General features: G+C 46.1%; 2 protein-coding genes across 2 annotated transcripts in view; one reads left to right on the forward strand and one right to left on the reverse strand.

Annotated features, from left to right (window-relative positions):
• Positions 1–746: 746 nt before the first annotated feature.
• lrrc47 (leucine rich repeat containing 47) lies at positions 747–7,641 on the reverse strand. Its single transcript, XM_060052465.1, has 7 exons — positions 6,928–7,641; positions 6,369–6,836; positions 6,100–6,216; positions 5,620–5,735; positions 4,214–4,316; positions 3,393–3,482; positions 747–1,361 (listed from the first exon to the last, which is right to left on the reverse strand). The coding sequence occupies exons 1-7, from the start codon at positions 7,639–7,641 to the stop codon at positions 1,116–1,118; spliced, it is 1,854 nt and encodes a 617-aa protein (XP_059908448.1). The 3' UTR covers positions 747–1,115.
• Positions 7,642–7,649: 8 nt separating this feature from the next.
• Positions 7,650–20,327, forward strand: part of cep104 (centrosomal protein 104) — a 26,567-nt gene continuing 13,889 nt past the window's right edge. Inside the window, 13 exon segments of the mRNA XM_060060037.1 lie at positions 7,650–7,791; positions 9,693–9,819; positions 10,086–10,262; positions 10,728–10,866; positions 11,108–11,170; positions 14,466–14,542; positions 14,959–15,014; positions 15,017–15,126; positions 17,282–17,449; positions 17,995–18,129; positions 18,132–18,326; positions 19,608–19,815; positions 19,818–19,840. Of these exon segments, the coding sequence (XP_059916020.1) occupies positions 9,707–9,819; positions 10,086–10,262; positions 10,728–10,866; positions 11,108–11,170; positions 14,466–14,542; positions 14,959–15,014; positions 15,017–15,126; positions 17,282–17,449; positions 17,995–18,129; positions 18,132–18,326; positions 19,608–19,815; positions 19,818–19,840 (1,464 nt within the window). The 5' untranslated portion in view covers positions 7,650–7,791; positions 9,693–9,706.

Raw genomic sequence — 20,327 nt, forward strand, 5'->3', positions numbered from 1 at the left:
ATTACCCATCGAGTTCCACAAACAGCTGCAGGTTTGCCCGTTCCTATTTGCATCCAACCAAGCCTGCTTCTCCTGACCAACCCTATTACTTTCTTTCATGCTTTCAGAATCAATTATAAATGTGCTAGAATGCACATTTGACGCAGTACACCTGTGACTGCCAGAGCTCTGGTCATCTCTATGTACGAAGTGCTTCTTCCTTCCAAGCGCACGCTCAGACACACACGCAGACACACACACACACACACTGAGTCACTCGATACGTAACCGTATCCATCCTCTTTCTACTTTGATTCTGAAAGGTAAAGATCTTTCACGTGGGTAAATAACCAAACATCCTGCACACAAAAAAGGTGAAATGCTTGTATTCAACCCTTTAGAATGAGTTTATAAACTTGAAATTCCTTTAATAAAATGTTTTACCTGGAATTTGTGTTGGCAGTTTCCATTATACTCCATGGTGCTTCCCACACATGCATTAGCATTTTGGCATTCGCTTTTGTCAGTGTGCAGTCCCCTCCCATTTGGTCCAAAGACATGCAGGTTAGGAGAGGCCAAAGATAGCAGAGAAGTACTTTAGTGTACCAAGAGATCCTCAAGAGATCTCTCTTACTTAAACCATGTATTCAGCAGGGAGAGGTTAAAGTCCCATAAACAAAAAGGTATTGATTCAAGTGGACCAGCCACATGTGCAGCGTATTCCATATAACTAAAGTAAAGAGCTGGGGAAACAAAGAGTCCAACCATAGAGTGGGTTAAGATATTTAATTAGTTAGTTTGAACATGCTCTGAAGCAGTACCAGAAGTACAATTAATGGCAAATACTTGTCGTTACAATCCTGTATGTGGTTAGGACATTGCATTGAGTTGTAATTTTTCCTACGGTACACCAGAAATCAAGAGTATGACACGATAAAAAAAAAGAAAAAAAAAAGGAAACCAGAATATAATTCTGAACAGGATTATTATTATTTTTTTTACATTTACCAAAGTACATGGTGGTATTTTTCCCATGGTATGCTTTTCCCTTCTTTGAGATGCTTTGACCGTTATCTTTAACACACAAGCCTTCAATGAACCGAAGAAAAGAGGACAACATGTGGCAGGTCTACCGTCTACCAGATGATCTTCAGGGTCTCGTCTGCGTTGGGGAGGTCCGTCTTGGAGGGGTAGACCACCTTCAGGTTGCCCTCCTGGTCCACGGTGCGGACCTGCTGGATCACCAGACCTTCCTCCTCCTCCTGCTGCTGCTGCTGCTGCTCAGCGGTCTGGCTCGGGGTCTCGGTACCGGGGGGACCGGGGGTTTCAGCGTCCGTCTCCTCATTTCGCTCCGCTGTGAATTTGTTCAGCTCCGCCATTTTCTGTGAGAAAAGGGGAAAGACATTCATGATAAAGATTTTATTAAATATTAGAAATGGAGGTAAATAATAACGATAATTATTTGTCAACTGCACAATATACGCCCTTGAATCTGGTAATTGTGTTTTTTTGATGTGCATGCCATTTCAGCCAACGAACAATGTCAAACATGATACAGGTTGCATTTTTTAAATAAAGTACTTTGATGATCAACCTCTTATTCATATTCTCCCCAGCTGTCTCAATGCCGCGAAATCAAGTAACAGCCATCAACTCTAGAAGGCGCTCACTCATACTCTTCGTCAACTTAACCATAAGATCTCTAAAACCAAGTGGATGATTCTTCTCCACTCCTTTTAAATCTTCTTAGAAGAGTTTTTTCCCAAACAAAAAAATCAACAAATCCTCTTTTCCGTTCAGATACCAAACATGTTTTGTACCAGCAGAAGTCTACCTGCACTTGGATAACGATCTCCTCCAACATCTGATTAAACCGGGTTCTGGTATGGATCATGTTCATCAAATATTCACCACCGGTAGGTGTAACGCGAGATGCCGGGCCCAGATTGGAGACATATAGGATCGTCGTTGGCGCAGGAAATGCCGCAACTCAATGCTTGCAAACCCGAACCGGCGGTTTCGATTTTCAAGTCACACTCTTTCTCTTTGTTTATATTTCCGGAGCCCTTTGGGAGACAAGTCACCAGGATGTTACTTATGAAAGAGGGGTGTTGATGGTTTTGGGTCATTTAAGTTTGGTTGAGAAAGTCGGTAACACGATATCTCAAACCTAGCCTTTCATAGCGAGGATAAAACACTCCGCCAATACCTTTCCCTCTCAGGGCCGGCTGGACGGCCCTGAGATTGACATTGAGAGACGAGTGTTTTGAGACGTTGACATTGTACACCGGCCCCGGATGATGAGCTAGATTCTTCCACGGGGAAGGAGCGGGGTCAGAGATAAAGGAACAACAGGTCACACCGAGACTGCGTCACGCAGCAGCGTTAGCCAAAACACCTTGATCTAAGGGGGAAACTTTGAACGGGCGTCTTGTGTAATGTATGTCCGATGATTACAAGCCATCTCAGAATGTAGTAATTTCTTCTCATAATTATTAAACATACAAATATTATCCATTTCTAACGAAGGTGTACTTCTATAATCCTCATTAAACACGACTGGACTACGGTTTGTGCACATTACCCTAAGAAAATAATACATACGAATAATAAATAGTCCTCTTGCATTATCCTTATTGTAGAAATGTCTTTCAAGACTGTCGAGTTGACTTTTAAAAGCAATTCAGCAATACTCTTAGTGCCAAACTCGTCTGTCCAATCATAAGTGTTAATCAAGAGTGAACTCTAAAATAGACATCCCACAAAGACTAATGCTATGTTACGATCTAGTACCTTTACATGTGTAATCCTATAAACATGTTCCCTTATTTATAGATCTCCTTGAATTTCCGCCTGGTTACCTACACTTCCTTAGGATGGAGTAGTCGGGCTGGAGGAAGATAGTAAACAACATCGTAATGGGAAAGTCTTTAGCTCATGTATTTCAGGTCAGCCTCTTTGATGGTGACATAGCATTCTTATAGAGATGGTAGTAAACACAATATTGTCCCTCCATGCCAGAGTCAATTTGCGAGATAACCTTCTTTGTAGCAAGTTTACACAAATAAATATGGGAAGGGACAGTTAAGTTGTTTGACTCCCAGCCCAATGGTCTCAACCACACAGTCCAAGATGAACTGGTCCCATACCTGCTCTTTAAAGGGCAAATCTCATGATATTGCGTAGTATAAGGTAGTCCAGCTTCATAGCATCGGTATGGACCATTGAGGTAATTTATCCAACTTCTATGCAAACAGAGTGGATTCGAAGCAATACTTCTTATCTTCTTATTTTTGAAAATAGCCAAGCTTGACTCTGCCCTGTTTGTATCCGATTTCAGTGTATGGGCTTTGGGTAAAAGAGTGTTAAATGACAAAATAGTAAATAGATAGGTTGTGAGCAGGGATCCTTACTACAATGAGGGCGTCCATGACATCCTTGCAGGTTTGCAGGCTGGTGGAACTGGTCACCTCCAGAAACAACTCTTTGGTCGTCTGGCTGATCTATAAACAACAACAAAATCACACATAAACAATCAGTCAAGTAATTGGAGCTTCTTCATGCCTAGAGTATGTTTTTTTGTGCATCTATGGACAGGACGCTGCCGAGAGAGACAGAGAGAGCATAGGGCTGCAGGTTGGAATCAATTAAAAACATTGTCAGCAAGTAAGGGGTTCAGTGAGTTTGATTCCACATCAGGGAGGACGGACGACCTCAATGTTGATTTCAGCGTTTCAGCATTATCAGTGTTCCTGTATCACGTCTTAATCTCACAGGAAGAGATAAAGATGATATCTTCAGCTTAACGAGCATTAATATCAAGAAAGGAAGGAAGCAATTCTTCCAGGAGCCATAAAACAACACGTGTTCAACCAGAGTTTTGTGGAGTCAGTGTTGCAGTGTCATTGGAAAAAAAGTGTGCTGTTTTCACCCATCCTCATCAATTATTTGATCAATATTATTGGCTGGAAGTGAACTAGTATGTGAGCCAAATGCCACATTTATTTAAATTGCGCAGCCTTTTATCCCTGCCTTGCCAGGATATGCACGCTTTTATTTCAATAGAATGTTGACAGCAGGAGTTCATCTCCTCAACCCATGCATTCAAAAAACTGCTGAAATGTTGACCAAGATTCTACTGAGATTACGAAGGCATGCCAGCCATGGAGCAAGCAGTCCTTCTGCATTAGTGAGCTGGATTCGATCCGCTTTAGCATCCAATAGACAGACATACCTTGGTCTTATCACTGTTGGTGATTGGTGGGAAGGAGATCACATGACCCTCTGCATCCACGAGACACGGGTAGAGTTCCTTTCCATCCAGAAGCTGCAGGTATCTTTACAACATAACAAGCACCCTTTAAAAACACAGATCATGATAACAATAATACAGAGTGGGGCTGTAACGATACACAAATTCACGATTCGGTTTGGATCACGATTTTTGACCCACGGTTCGATACATCTGACGATTCTTTTACATTTAAAAAGCATTTTATTTAAACAACACTTAAATACCAATTATCTTAATGTAACATTTAATAACAAATAATTTGGAACACTGAACAGATTTGAACCGAAAGAATACTATTAAAGTATAGCTAAATTAATAAAGAAATAACCAAAGATTGCAGTTGGAGGATGCTTTTTGCTGGTAGGCATAATAGGGCCCCTTTAACTGTTTGGTTGGTTTATTCAAATATCCTTATTAGCGCTTCTTATTAGGCGATGTGTAGCTTAAATAATGACATAATCAGGCCGTATAGAATGTAACATGTTTAATAGCCTAACTTTCAATAGATGAGGAAAAACATGAACGTCGCAATAACGAGGCATAGTGTTACGAGTAGCATATGTGTGTGCGGGAGAATGGCAGTGTGCGTATGCGTGTGTGAGTGACGTCAGCGAGTGAGTGGACGAGCGAGGAGAGCGAGCGGTAGCGCGTGTGTCTAGTGAAGAAGCGAACGAGTCCGGTAGAATAAAGTACCCATCCTGTCAATAATCGGTGGCCGCTTCATTCCGACCTATAAGCAGACAAACTGCCAGTCAAATCACACAAAACAATAGAGACAGGATCACACAGGCAATTTTTTTCGCGCTTGGCCCACTCTGGATAAATGTCGTTCATATCGCATATGAGGACTTCGACGGCTGTGGAGAAATGCAATCCTCCGTAGCCACGGAGAGCTGTGATCACAGAGAGGGCATCTCGTCACATATTTACGGCATCGATAGGAGGGGGCGCTGTCAGCAGACTATTATTTAGACAAATTATTAGCAAATTTCAATCGGACAATTTGACCGAAGAGTTAGAAAGGGCATATCGCGCTTCTGCCTTCTCACACCGCGAGACAGGTTCGTGGCTTTGAGTATCGCGATTTTCGGTTTGATACGCGTATCGTTACAGCCCTAAGAGTAAGTATTCATTACCCAATAACAGTTGTAAAATTCACTTGAGGTTTAAAAGGTCCTCTGCTGCCCTCATGTGTTAAAGTGAAGTAGCATTAACAAGGATAAGGATAACAACGATAAAACAATGTAGAAGCACAGAAATGGAAGAAAAGCCTTAGTGGTTTGAGGCGGATTCACAGAGGAGATGTTCTGGGTTTGTTTGTGTGTACCGAGAACGTTAGTACTCACTTGTGGAGGCCGGAGACGTTCTGCCTCTTCTTCTGCTTCCTCTGGTCGCTGGCCTCCTGCTGCAGGGTCTTCATGAGCTCCACGGAGCACACCTCCTTACGACCCAGAGGAGTGATCTACACACACACACACACACACACACACAACCACAAACACATCCATTTAATATCCGTTTGCATATTGACTTTAAACCTCTATTCAATGGTTATTATTCACTGGAATGCCTAGTGCCAAACTGACTATATTCACACATAATGCCCTACTAGGCTTGTTAGGGCTTAACATGAAGTCTACAAAACAACCCGTGCGTCGGATCCCAGTCCGCAAACGTATGGAGCTTGTACTAATAGCGCATACTAATTATGGGTTAGCTAGAACCTGGTTCATCCAGTGAGGCCTTTTAGGACAGACAGATACGTGACAGAGCGTCCTTCAGTGAGACGAGGTGTGAGGTGCAGTGGGAACTGGGAGTGTTTGGACCTTCAGGTCGGCCGGGGGTCTGGCGTCGTAGACCAGCGGGCTCTTGAGAAGCTGCAGGTCATGCGTGGCGATGGTGGCCGTGGTCCTCCTCACGCACAGTTCGTCGTGAAGCTTGGTCTGGAAAAAAACAAATCAAAAGATCCATTAATGTGGACCTCCTCAGCCAGACCAGCTTAGTTCTACACCATATTATTTTGCAGCAAAGACGAAGCTGTCATTCTGACGCCCAGGGAGCGTAGTTCCGCACACCTGGAACAACAGGAGCTTACCTGTGCCATCAGGAACCTTTTGAGGGCATTCCCGGGCTTGAGATTCATCCCTTTCACCACGCAGCAGACCAGGTACGGCCTGACGTCCTTCACGTTGGCCGTCACCGTGATGGCCGGCGCGGTGGGACTGTCGGACAGGTGGAGAATCCTCACCACCATCTTGGCCAGTTCCTCTTCCTGCTCCTCCTCCCCCTGCTTCTTCTTGTTCTTCTTCTGGGGCCTCTTCTTCTTGTCCCCACCCTCTGCTACGTCTCCACCAGCGTCCTCCCCTGCTGGTTTGCCCTTTCCTTTCCCTCTCCCACCGGCTCGGATGTAGTCCAGGATGGACTTGGTCTGGCAGCCGTTGACCATCTTCTCCAGACGCTTGTCCTTGAACTTATTGCCCTTGAAGTTGACATCCTTCAGCTTGGCGCAGTCGCTGAGGCTGAAGGGAAGCTCACACAGCTTGTTGTTGGACAGGTCCAAATTCTGACGAGATGAAGAGACAAAAATCTGGTGTTAATTTCTCTGCAGATATGGAATGAAGACAGAATAACGAAACATGAATAGTTTTCCTTACCTTGATGGCCGCAAGCTTGGACACATCTCCGCTGAGTTCTTCGATGGCGTTGTCGTACGCGATGACGGTGCTCAGCAGATCCAGGCGGTCGGAGTAGAAGTCCGAAGGGAAACTAGTGATGTTGTTCTTGGAGATGTTGAGGTGGTAGAGCTTTGAACACTTGCTCAGCCCCTCCGGAAGACACACTAGGCTGTTGCAGCTCACGTTGAGCGTGTTCAGATTGGGTAACTGGGTGATTTCATCAGGCAGAACGGTGAGGTTGTTGACGGATACATCTAGCACCTTCAGGGATTGAATACTTCCTATTACTTTTGGGATGGATCCGAGTTGGTTCCTGCAGAGAAAAAGGCTTTGAAGATTGGTGAGGTATTTGATGTCCTCGTGGATCTCTGTTAGACTCGGACACTGGGCTACCTCCAGATAATTTAAGAGTTTGAGAGAATAGACCGCTTTGGTAAGCCCTCCGCCTGCCGCGATTCTCTCTTCCACTGACGCACCTTGTAAAACGAGCTCACGTCTTTTCTCTTTTAGAGCTTTCTCTATTTCTGGCCAATCTTCTAAATCATCCATGCTGCTACACCAGACTTTGAGGAAGAACGTGTGACCGGTGTTGTCGGGGAATATCAGTTGCACATGGTATACGCAGGAAGACAGCGCGCATTGCAGTGGAGGTTCTGCGCATTCACTGTGCAAATCTGACGTTCTACACACCATTGTCTCGTATGGAACACTCAATAGACCACAATGCTTTGCGTCCGAATAACGGAACGCCTCTGGGCATGCGCGTGTTGGGTTGTTGTCACTGGTGGTTATGGAGATCTAATGGGGCTCTGGCGAGCTGTCATCGAGTTAGTGATGTGCCTGGTAGGTTAATAAACGACTTATTAACACCGAAATTAAAAGATGCCTGCATATTTGGCTAACCCGTTTGATGTAAACATTTTATTGTCAGTGCAATTTTGTTGATTTTTGTCTTAAATTGCAAGTAGCTCGTCGGCTCCGTAGCTAATCCTTTCCTATACAGAAACAAGGCGTGAGGCGTTAACTCTTCTCATGCTTCACCAGGAATATCACGACATTCAAAAGTTTTAAAATAGACTGTGTGGGGGAGTGTGTGATGATGACGGCTGGTTTATTAGGCAGCCTCACCTGGCCGAGTCTGATTAGAGTCTTGGGCTGGGTGAGGCTTCACACCTGTTGCACACTGAGCAATCAGTGTGGCACAGATTTAACCAGCCATCTTCAATCACACACCCAGGGAGTTCGCCTAGATGGCACCCGACATGTATTATTTCCAACAAACCTTTTACAATAAAACTGATTTTCAACACCCCTACCCTGCCTCCTTGTGTTTGGAGGAGCCCAATATAATTCACCTAGGTGGAGTGTGGCAGCCGCTTAGGTGGCGTGAAGCATGGACATTTCTACACTGGCTTTTTTAAGTTCGTTTTTATAGCTCTCATGGCGTAAGACTCCATAACAACGCCTTAATTTGTTTATTTCTGTTTGTGAAGAAGACAAGCAACAGATTTAACGTCACATTTAGCCTATTTAATTTTTGTTGGGATTATTAATTTATTTGATGCCGAGTAAATGCTTGAAGTACATAGAATATATATTTTGTACTGAGATTGTACTGGGAGACCAGCAATTTCAGTTTGGGGCATGTGTGTTGTCTGTAGTTTGATTTTGGTTGGGATCCTGGGTTGTGTTTGGTTGTCTTAAAGAACCAAACTTTATTTAATATTTTTTTCATAACACTACCCAGCCCGTCCAGCATGTGACGGCGTTTACTATTTTAGAGTTCAGGATCTTAATACCCACCACTAGTATACTGCATTTCAAAATTCTGGTGCAAGGAGCTACGTTTGCTTCGGTCTCGAGGTGTTTGATATAAAAAATGTTATAAATAGAAGTTTGAAATGTGACTTTAGAAGTCATGACAATGAAAACATGACAAAAAAGAGCCAGTGTAGCACATAGGTGGTGCTACACTCCACCTAGGTCTCTTCTATTGGGCTACTCAAACATAAGCTAGACTCTGGCGCTTGCTGTGCTGCCTCCACCGGTCTTCCGCTGGGCTCCACTGCGTTGTTGGGGCTGGTGCAGGGAGGAGACAGTCCATCACCACTGCTGGTGACCCAGTGCATCCTCAGATAGCCCTTCTGTGTCCATTGTGGTTTGCAGAGGCACCAGTGTAGCATGTCCATACTACACGCCACCTAGAGGGACTTTGTTTTAGGTTCCTCTAAACAAAGGACGCAGGGCGCATGTTAGAAATCCGGTTTTCATGTACAAGGTTTGTTGGAAATGATACATGGACTGTTGTTCAATGTTGCCATCTCAGAGTGTGTGATTGAAGTTGGCTGGTTAAACCTGTCCACACTGATTGCTCAATTGGCAACAGGTGTGCAGCCTCACCAAACCCCAGATTCCAGTCAGACTCGGCCAGGTGAGGCAGCTTAAACCAGCCATCATCCACACACACACACTCCCACAGACTGGGTTTATAACACTTAAAAATAACATCTATAACATTTGTATTTGAACAAAAAACAATCTATGATTTTATAGAGGGATTGTTTTTTGTGTATAGATTTGATTAAAGGTAAATAGTTAAAGGAAATGCGTTCCATGTGAAATGCTACATATGATACTCTAACTTTGCTCTAGTAGTTAAATAACCTTCAAATATGTAGTGGAAATTCAGAGAATGCCTAATTACAATGTATGTCATGTTACTTCCCCTGTCTGTACCATGTCAGTATCCACGTGGGGGATGCCGAGGAAGATAGGTTTCGTTGTGCTCAGCTCTTCTGGTCACGAAGGCGACTTCAGGGCCGAGGAGCTGATGGTCCACGCCCCCACCGTCCACGGCTGGCGCTCAGCAAGGTGGCGGTTCAAATATCACACCCCATGGGAGAGGCCCAAAGCCAGGGTTTGTCCCCGGTGGTCTGTTGCAGTTTATGGATTCATATCTCTCGCTCTCTCTCTCTCTCTCCTCCTTTTATTTGCTTTCCTTTCCTTTTTCTCTCTCTCTCTCTCTCTCTCTCTCTCTCTCTCTCTCTCTCTCTCTCTCTCTCTCTCTCTCTTTTTTCCCTTTTTTTTCTCTCTCTCTCTCTCTCTCTCCCTCCCCCCCTCCCCCCCACCTCCACCAGGTTCTGCTCCTACCCCCAGCAGATCACCCTCCAGCTGATGGAACGCAGCCGGGTGCGGAAGCTCCAGCTGCTGGCCCACCAGTACCTCATCTCCGCCAAGGTGGAGTTCCACATCGGGGACTCGCTCCCGGACCCGGCCCAGCACACGGGACCCCCCTGCCCGCTGCACAGGCTGGGGTGAGACGGCTGCTCGGCCCCTCAGTAGCACGGTCACGTAGATCAACTGGTCGAGCATGGCCTCAACACTGTTCTGGGGTTTGGGGTTCGATTCCAACTGGGCCCTCCCAGGTTAAAAATGTATGCATTCACAGTATTGAGAGTAAGGCCCATTTCTACCCCTTACCCCTTACCCCTTTTTAAAAAAAGGTAAGGGTAAGGGGTAAGGGGTAGAAATGGGATTGAGCCTAAATAACGTGAAAAATGTGTGTATTAGTATTTAGTGATTTTACAGATACTTTTATCCATCCCAAATAACTACGATTTACTGTACCGTAATTTCAATTGTAAATATATTTACATTACATTGCTTCGTTGTGTGTAAGCAGCGTCTCTGCCACCTCTCCCGTAAACATGCTATCTCTGTCACACCACACAAACCGACCAAACACGTCGTCACCTGGCACTGTCTCCTCCCCCCGGCAGGTACGTCTCTCTGTCGGACAACGAGAAGACGGGCTACAAGGCCCGCGAGCTCAAGTCCGTCCACGTGGACGCCATCGGGACCTACCTGAGGGTGACCCTCCACCGTAACCACGCCAACCGCTACAACTACTACAGCCAGGTAGACCCCCCCCCCCCCCCCCCGGGAACGCTAAAATATGAAATGATTATGTAAGGATGTATTGTTTATTATTAAAATTAAGGACATATGTTTTAGTTAAATAATGTAGTCCGATTTTTTCAGTCATTCCCCTTATGAATTAGGATGATTGGATGTAGTAAATTGCTATTACTGCTTTGTTGTAAAATACGCCATTTTATGGGAAACACAAATTCAAATCAATTGGAATTTTCAATTTCAGGTTGCTCTGGTTGCCATTAATGTTCTGGGAGACTCTTTGGATGCCAATGCTTTCAACACAATTGTAAGTAACTTCACTGTGTGTGTGTGTGTGTGTGTGTGTGTGTGTGTGTGTGTGTGTGTGTGTGTGTGTGTGTGTGTGTGTGTGTGTGTGTGTGTGTGTGTGTGTGTGTGTGTGTGTCTATCTATGACTCTACATCTGTGTAGCTATGAGTCTGTAGTACAAACATTAAGTTGGCTGAAACTCATGTTTACCACAAAGGAGCCAGTGATTCGACTTTTACTGGACTTGCACCAAAAGGACAGTAGGTGGCGCTATTGTACCGCCGTCTGTCATAAGGTACTTGACAACAGACCTAATTCACTAAATAAACCCTCTAGAGAGAGCCCTGGTGGAAGCCATGAGAATGCAATGCACATTTTTCCGTTTTACATTCCATCTCCCCACCCAGGTAGCATTTAGAATGCATTTTCCTTTGAGTTGTCATGGTTTCCCAAAAAGATTCTAAAAGGTGTCCCCGCTCAGCTAAGCAATATGGCCGCAAGGTGAATAGGTTCTATGTCTACGTCAGATCAGAGTGTTTATGTTGTGGAGTGGCCAGCTGTAGCAGCCACAGACTTATCTTCCAACACCATCTCAGCTACCTTCCTTCACTTATCATGTCTACCATCGTTCAGCACGTCACCAGTTCTGAGCCGGTGAATATTTGACCCAGGAAGAGGTTATTCTTTCTTAAAAATCATATCAGGTAAAAAGAAAAAGGAAATCCCCAAACCTGAAATGATTCTGAGGCAATAATAAGCCCAAGCACAATGGCGACCTTTGTATTGTGAAACGGTTGTGTTTGATCAGGAAGCGAAGAGTATTTGTGCGTGTGTGAGTGTGTGTATGTGTATGTGTATGTGTGTGTGTGTGTGTGTATGTGTGTGTGTGGCTTTCGTCCATTCATGTAAATGTTTGTGATCTACGATATCACTCTACATACAGGGTCTGCATGCACCCCCAAACGTGACATCTCTCGACAACAAGTAAGGGATAATGACCAGAGAGCCAGTCAGGGGGGGGGGGGGACTCATGCCCTCCAGGGGGAATCAACCCTGTCAGGGTTTGTGTCTAGATAATCATAGGCTAGCTGTACATTATCACGCTTATTACACGGCTACTTAGGAAAATAAATCCCGAATTTGACACAAAGTATAGACCGGTAACTACAAGGTTATTGTACTGAATCAAAAGGGTTTTATTACTTCCGCTAATATATATTTTTAAATATAGATTTGACGATTGGAGATAGTGTCCGTAGCAAAGGGGGAGAGGGGGGTGGAAGTGTGTTTGTGGGGACGTGTGCACGTGTGTTTACCTGGATCCGGCGTCGCTGTGCGCCCATGTGCGTGCATGTGTGAGAACGGGGGTAATGAGGCGGGGCAGAGTGGGGGCTGTGTGCGGCCGGACAGAAGGCCCTCAGTGAGCCTCTGTAATCAGAGAGAGAGACGCACACGGGTCGCTACTCCAGGAAATGGAGAACACATTAAAACACACAGCTTTAGGATAAGGCCACACACACACACACACACACACACACACACACACACACACACAGGGACACACACAGAAAATACACCCTTTTACACGTACACATACACGTAGACATAAATGTGTGGATACATGGAGAAGAAGATACAAATTCACGCATGAACACGTACCACTGCCTCATGTATGGAGATGGCAACAGAAAAAGGCAATGGTGTACCTTAAAAAAAACAAGAGACACACACTCACACACTCTCTCTCAGACACACACACACACACACACACACACACACACACACACACACACACACACACACACACACACACACACACACACACACACACACACACACACACACACACACAGGAGAGAATCCATTGAACAAGCTGTGCATTGTTGTACGGCTAATCCGGCTGGCGGCACCTTGACCTGACAGGAACATGAGCGGGCGGCTGGAGACGAGGAGGAGGAGGACATCTTGTTTTCCTATAGCCCTATCTGCACTATGGATGGAACTTGCACTTGCCATGACACCGAGACCCCTACTGCGATACACACTGCGATGGGGGAGATCCGGGGAGCGGGGCGAGGAGCCGATAAGACCCGGGACACATGGGGACAAGGCGCGCGGGCCAGTGGCAGGCCCGCGCGCATAATCCTCAAAGCACCGCATGAGATGAATGGTGTCTCCAGGGGGCCACGCCGGTCTCACTGCTTTTGTGTAGCAGGCCTGTGTTGCCAATGGCATTTAGCTGTGCTGCATGTAAACACTCCTCACCGCTGTTCACATCGTGTGTTTGTGTCTTTTTTTTTTTTTTTTTTTTTCATGCAAAAGAAATCATGTCTTCCATACAAATGTCCTGTTTTTATATCGGCTCCGAGCGGAACACTGCTCAGTGTCACTGGCCCTTGACCAGCCGTAGTCCAATCAGTAACAAACTGCTCTGTGCCCAATCGGAAACTAGGAAGGCTTGTGCAGCACTTTTAGATTGTGTACCCGGGAGTGTCTAGTTCATCTGATCTCTGTGGGGTCCTTTTTCTCCTTCTCTCTCTCCTTATTTTATTTCTCCCTCTCTCCTTTTATTTTATTTCCTTTTTTTCTCTCTCTCTCTCTCTCTCTCTCTCTCTCTCTCTCTCTCTCTCTCTCTCTCTCTCTCTCTCTCTTTTATTTTATTTCCTTTTTCTCTCTCTCCTTAATTTCTTTCTCTCTCTCTCTCTCTCTCGCTCAGTGTCACTGGCCCTTGACCAGCCGTAGTCCCATCAGTAACAAACTGCTCTGTGCCCAATCGGAAACTAGGAAGGCTTGTGCAGCACTTTTAGATTGTGTAACCCGGGAGTGTCTAGTTCATCTGATCTCTGTGGGGTCTATCTATCAGATTGGTCGTTCTTCGAGATTGCAATCGCAATATGAACTTTATTTTTATCTTGTTGTCCATTCTGTCTCTCTCTCTCTCTTTTTATTTTATTTCCTTTCTTCTCTCTCTCTCTCTCTCTCTCTCTCTCTCTCTCTCTCTCTCTCTCTCTCTCTCTCTCTCTCTCTCTCTCTCTCTCTCTCTCTCTCTCTCCTTTTATTTTATTTCCTTTTTCTCTCTCCTTAATTTCTCTCTCTCTCTCTTATTTTATTTCCTTTTTCTCTTTCCCTCTTTATTTTCTTTCCTTTTTCTCCTTCCCTCTCTCCTTATTTAATTTCTCTCTTTTTATTTTATTTCCCTTTTCTCTCTCTCTCTCTCTCTCTCTCTCTCTCTCTCTCTCTCTCTCTCTCTCTCTCTCTCTCTCTCTCTCTCTCTCTCTCTCTCTCTCTCTCTCTCTCTCTCTCTTCTCCCCCAGCCCAGCAGAGAGCAGCTTATTGAGCACTACCTCACAGCACCCCAGCTGGACAGTGCCCTGGATGGGACACACACAGGGTGAGAAAGAGAGAGAGACAGAGAACCACCAGGGAGCCACACACACTGGGGGTTGCAGGTGGTGTCTTCATGGCCCCGTGCATAGGGGGAGGGAACAGGGGTTGGAAGCTGTTTGGGAGGCTATTTTTGTGATGTGGCTACCTTCACTAATATCTTTAGTCGTTAGGCTGACGTTTTCGGTTCAGATGTCATTAACAAGCTGCTAGGGTTTAGGTATCTGGGCTACTGCTCATACTGTGGGAAAGATCCCAACACTTATCTAATACTTGGTTATATTATTATATTATATACGTTATATTATCATATCATTTTATTGTAGTTTTTAATATTTTTCACTGCCAAGACTCCCCTGTACTGTCTGCCTTGGCGCCCCAATTAATAGGGTACAACCTACCGGTTCTCTCCGCTCTCTTCAGTAAGTGTGAGTCCATCTCGCCGCTCGACGACCTGGCGTTCGACATGTACCAGGACCCCAGGTGGCCCACATCATCCGCCTGCTGGACCAGAGGAAGCAGGACGCGGCCCGCCAGGAGAGATTCGAGCTGGCCCGGGCCCTCAAGCAGGCCATAGCGGACCTGCAGAAGGTATGGGGCTCGATCACTACAGCCTCGACGACCTTCAGAAGGTTTGGAGGCCGGGCTCGATCACTACAGCCTCGACGACCTTCAGAAGGGTTTGAATGCCGGGGCTCGATCACTACAGCCTCGACGACCTTCAGACGGTTTGGAGGCCGGGGCTCGATCACTACAGCCTCGACGACCTTCAGACGGTTTGGAGGCCGGGGCTTGATCACTACAGCCTCGACGACCTTCAGACGGTTTGGAGGCCGGGGCTCGATCACTACAGCCTCGACGACCTTCAGAAGGGTTTAAAGGCCGGGGCTCGATCACTACAGCCTCGACGACCTTCAGAAGGGTTTGGAGGCCAGGCCTTGAACCCTCCAGCCTCGAGCAGCAAAAGGTATGGAGGCCGGGTCTGAACCCTACAGCCTCGTTGACCGGCAGAAGGTCTGGAGGTCGGGTCTGAACCCTACAGCCTCGTTGACCTGCAGAAGTTATGGAGGCCGGGTCTCGAACCCTACAGCCTCGTTGACCGGCAGAAGGTCTGGAGGTCGGGTCTGAACCTATTGCCTCAATGACCTGCAGGTGTCTCTAAACCGGGACTAGACCGGGTCTTATTTGCCCTCTATTTGGTACTATTTAGGAAGCATCCACTGAGACACAAACAATAGTGGGCTGCTGATCTGCCGCAGTAATGCAGTGTGACCAAATGGGACACACAAGTGCGATTACACAGACCTGGATCAAACTTTTATAGGACATCTTTAGTTGTATTCATCTTTAATTCAGTTTTTTTTTTATTTTATTAATATCTTAACCCTGTTGCCATGTGATTGCTGTCGAGGGTGTTTGCACATTAGAATTTCACTGAACAGTTTTGTGTTGCGGCTGTGGCAATATGCATCAGCAGCAAGAAAACGAATTGATATACAAGTACACATCAGTTATGCTTTTGTATCTATAATATATATTCCATCCCCCTCTATACTCCTCTATAGTTCACACTCCAGTTGCTGAAGAGTGAAGGAAAGGGTTTGCTTTTTGGCTGACAGACATGGGCTGTGAATGATTATACAAGTATCCATTCTGTACATAATTAGTCATATAATCAGGATGAAGCATACATCCTGCATTACAGCCTCAAACATCCGTGGCTTTTCTTAACATCCCTGTCCATTCCCCATGAATTTGTTGAGGACAAAGCAAATACGTCACACATATTTACCCACGTCTTCAATTTACTCGCTGACTATAAAATCTCACCTATGATTACGTAGCTACACTCTTATTTAACTAAGGGGTTTCCGTGACTGGTCAAACAGTACACATGACCTGAAACAATATCCTTTTAATGGCCGAACTGTGTGTAACTGTAGTCTTTAAACATTGTCCGAATGCCTTGTGTGTCCTCGGTAGCCGTGACAACCATAAATTCTTATACCCCAACAGCTGCAGTGACCATAAAGGGCGGTAACGAGGGTGAACACACCTGGCCCAGGTAGCCTCATTAGCATAGTCGCAAAGGTAGGCGTCTGACCTGAAACCATAACCACAAACTGAGAGCAATGGATCACACACTGACATGTACTGAGCGTGGATGTGCTGAGCGTTGGTTAGAAGAACAACTCGCGGAAACACATGATGAGCTCGTATTACGGCCGTCTTAGTTCATTGGGACTTTTGTTTTGTATCGCCTCAGCCTGGGTGAGAAGGGAGTTCATTATCGCAATGATTCAGTTAAAAGAAGAATCAGCTTAAAGTTTAGGGTCATTTATGTAACGATAACGGACTCGAGCTGTCTTCTGTTTTGTGTCTCTTTGTGTGCCTAAAAATAAATTTCACAATTGATATATTTTGAAATAGGGCGCCTTATATCGTGTTTATCGTGCTGCATGGAAAGTGGATCTCTGGTGGTGACCCCTCTCTCCCAACTGCCTCCCTACTATTGAAGTTAGCCCCGGATCCAAAATGTCCACCCCCCCCCCCCCCCCCCCCACCCTACCCGCTGTTGAATACCCAAAATGGCTGATGGCCCAGATCCAAAATGTCTAATGCTTTCGGCTATTGAAGTATGGCACCGGATCCAAAATGTCCACCTTCCCCCCCTCTCCTAACCTGCTGTTGTGCACCCAATATGACCAATGGCCTGGATCCAAAATGTCTGCCTCTTCGTCCCCAGGTGGGGGAGCGGCTGGGTCGCTATGACGTGGAGAAGCGCAGCGCCTTGGAGAAGGAGGACTATGAGCTGGCGCGGAAGAGGACGGAGCAGATGGAGGAGTACCGGGGCAAGGTGTACCACCAGCTCCAGGTCCACGACCTGCTAGACATGGCCGCCATGCAGACCCTGGTACGCAACGGGCAGCGCTACGATAGGACTGTGCGATAAATCGTATTTTTATCGTGATTTTGATTTTCGGGTCAAATGATCTCCAAACTGATGCAATCAAGTTTAATTCTTTTTTATTTTACATATATTTATATTATTCTTTCAATTTTTATTGAAATTGAGAAAATTAACAGCTGGATACATTTTTGTACAGTTTCTATTTGAACATGTATTTTTCTAAAGGGGAATTTCAAAGTTCTTAGTAACCTCTTGCCTGATGTTCATGCAGGTTTCCAGAAGGAAACATTGAAGGTCCAAGGTTCCTGGAAAAGATTAGCTTTAATTCCTGTTCACGATTTCCTATAACTCCACCTGTCACGTCTTTGAACTTCCTTAAACATTTAAATTAAAGTTTCCTTTGACACAATGACATTTTCTGCTAGGGTTTAGGTATCTGGGCTACTAATTGTCACAATAAAACCTTTCCCCTCCTTGTGCCCTTTTAACTCCTTTCTGCATTCCTTATCTTTCACTCTTTCTCCGGTCTTCCAACCCTTTTCCGACAGTCGTCGACAGAGCTGTCCCCATCTCAGGGGTCTCCCTCGCAGCCGGCGCCCCCTAGAGGCCGGGAGGGGGACCAGCCGGACCACCACCCTGCAGCCCAACCCAGGGGCCCACTGGGGGGTCCACCACCCCGCCCGGCAGGGGGTCTCCAAGCCTCCGCCGTCTGACTCAGTCCCCCAAGAAGGCGAAGAAGGCTCCCCCTCGCCGCGGAGGGTCGGAGCGGGCCACGCCCGGGCCCGACCCCAGGAGTGTCAGCCTGGCGTCCCAGGACCTGGACCAGGACCCGCCCGGGAGGGCGGGTTCAGGACCACACTCGGACGTGCCCAGAATAGACGTGAGTGGGCCCCTTGGGTGTAACAAGGGCTGGAGGATGTAACCATGGCGACCGTTGAGCTTCAGCTATGGTACTTTAACCCTCCCTATGGAGATTGTTGGTCACGGTGGCTCTGCTTGCGATGGAAACAATTGAGAATAGATCAGGGAAAATATAATCATAAATACAGCTACTGATACGCATGAATTATACAAAAAGAGGCGTATATGTAAGCGTAAATGTACATACAATACAATTTAAATATATCGTAGGAAATTTGCACATTTGGGCAGAACAAGTACAATGTTATACTTATTTGAAACGTCCACTATGAAACAACCTTGAATTAAATCACTGTGTACTGTCACACAGTGACACAGTACACTGTACATTAGTTGTCTATTCAGCTAAAAGCTGAGAACGTTTTTCAGGGACCTTCTGAAGTGTGGATGTGTAGAAGCCACCGAAGACACAACTCATTCGTACAGTAAACGTCTTCTCTAAGGTCGGACGGACAGACAAACAATGGGAGGAACATGGACACAGGGTAGCGGCAACACTGATTGCCGAATGATCCGGAGAATGGATCGTAGATCAGAATCGAACCTTAAAAAGTCAACTTTGATCTTGTAAAGAACGTTTTTTTGTCAATTCTGCTCCATATTCAACATGGAGGGACAACATGGGCAGGTGGATGCTCACAACATCGGGGGGTTTCCACCTGTTGCTAAGCCTCAGGTAGGGCCCTCCCTGCTTCACCACCACAGACACTGTTAGGGTTTCACTATTTAATTAAAGGCGCGCAACAGTTGGCTGGCCCTGGGTTATGCCATGCTGGACTGAAAGCAGAACGCTGTTCATCCCACACACACACACACACACACACACACACACACACACACAACACACACACACACACACACACACACACACACACCGGGGGCTGAAGTCTGAAGCTCAATGAGCGAGGGTATAATTATATTACATTAGAGGTTCATAATAGTAGTTATTTTTTTAATGGCAGCTTATTCTTCAATGCTGGCTTTTCATTGACAGATATGTCAACGGCCCATTCATTGCTTAAGCTCAAATTATTTGGTGAATGTAACTAAATATAATAAACATTTCCAAGTATTTGTTCGTTTGTTTCCATATGATATCTCTATATTATGTATAATTTGTCTGATTTTTATTTATTTGCATTAATTATTGCCAGGGCAAAGTTTATTGTCGGGTTATTGCCTCTCGCCTGAGTCGGTTTGGTTAAGGCGGATGCGTAACGCCGCGGGCGGTGTGTCTCAGGTCCCCAGCGTGCCTCACGAGGACAGACCCCTCCCTGCCCTGTGGCGCACCAGCGGACCGGCGGAAGTCCTGCCCCCCCGCCCGGCGGCGGAGAGCTCCCCCGGGCCCTCCCGCTCCCCCGGGCCCTCCCGCGCCAGCCCCACTCTCCCTGGGGGGACGTCCGAGGCGGAGCCCCTGTCTGAGCAGGCCCAGCGGGAGGCCGGCCTGCCCTGGAGGTTTTCGGAGAGGGCCTGGTAAGATGTGATTGCGAGCGCAGTGTGACGTGGCAGAACGCTGTGTGAATGTGGCCGGGCTTATCGTCTGAATAAACAGGAAGTCATTCAAATTAAATCAGGCTTCCACTTTATATTTACTTACCATGTTCACGTTCTGATTGGGTCTTATACATGCTGACACTGCCGGTAAACCTCAAACTCCTCCCACGCCAAGCCCCTCCCACTATACTATGTTCCCATGTCAAACTCCCCTAACCTCCAACTTCTACCATGTCAAGGTCCTCCTGCTTTAGTATCGCCCACTTACAACTACTCCTCCATCAACCCCTCCTTCTTAAGAGCATCCCGCTGTCAAAATTATCTTTCTTACAAGACCCCCACTCCGTAAGCTGCTCCGACTTCAAATACTTTCCACCTCCACTCCCTTCTCAGACCCCTCCCATTTGGTCGTCCCACATCTTCTTAGTAACAATCCTCCATTTATCTTTGAGTGGCTCAAGGTGTT

Source organism: Gadus macrocephalus, chromosome 1 (genome assembly GCF_031168955.1).
Source record: "Gadus macrocephalus chromosome 1, ASM3116895v1".
In the NCBI taxonomy this organism is placed as follows: domain Eukaryota; kingdom Metazoa; phylum Chordata; class Actinopteri; order Gadiformes; family Gadidae; genus Gadus; species Gadus macrocephalus.

What these genes read in the sequence shown, in the direction of transcription:
- lrrc47 (XM_060052465.1), bottom strand. Translation starts at nt 7,641, where the DNA reads ATGGTGTGTAGAACGTCAGATTTGCACAGTGAATGCGCAGAACCTCCA. An exon ending in CCAAGCTTGCGGCCATCAAG is followed by an intron (nt 6,837 to 6,927) that starts GTAAGGAAAACT and finishes TCATCTCGTCAG; the next exon opens with AATTTGGACCTGTCCAACAA. An exon ending in AACGTCTCCGGCCTCCACAA is followed by an intron (nt 4,317 to 5,619) that starts GTGAGTACTAAC and finishes TATGTTGTAAAG; the next exon opens with ATACCTGCAGCTTCTGGATG.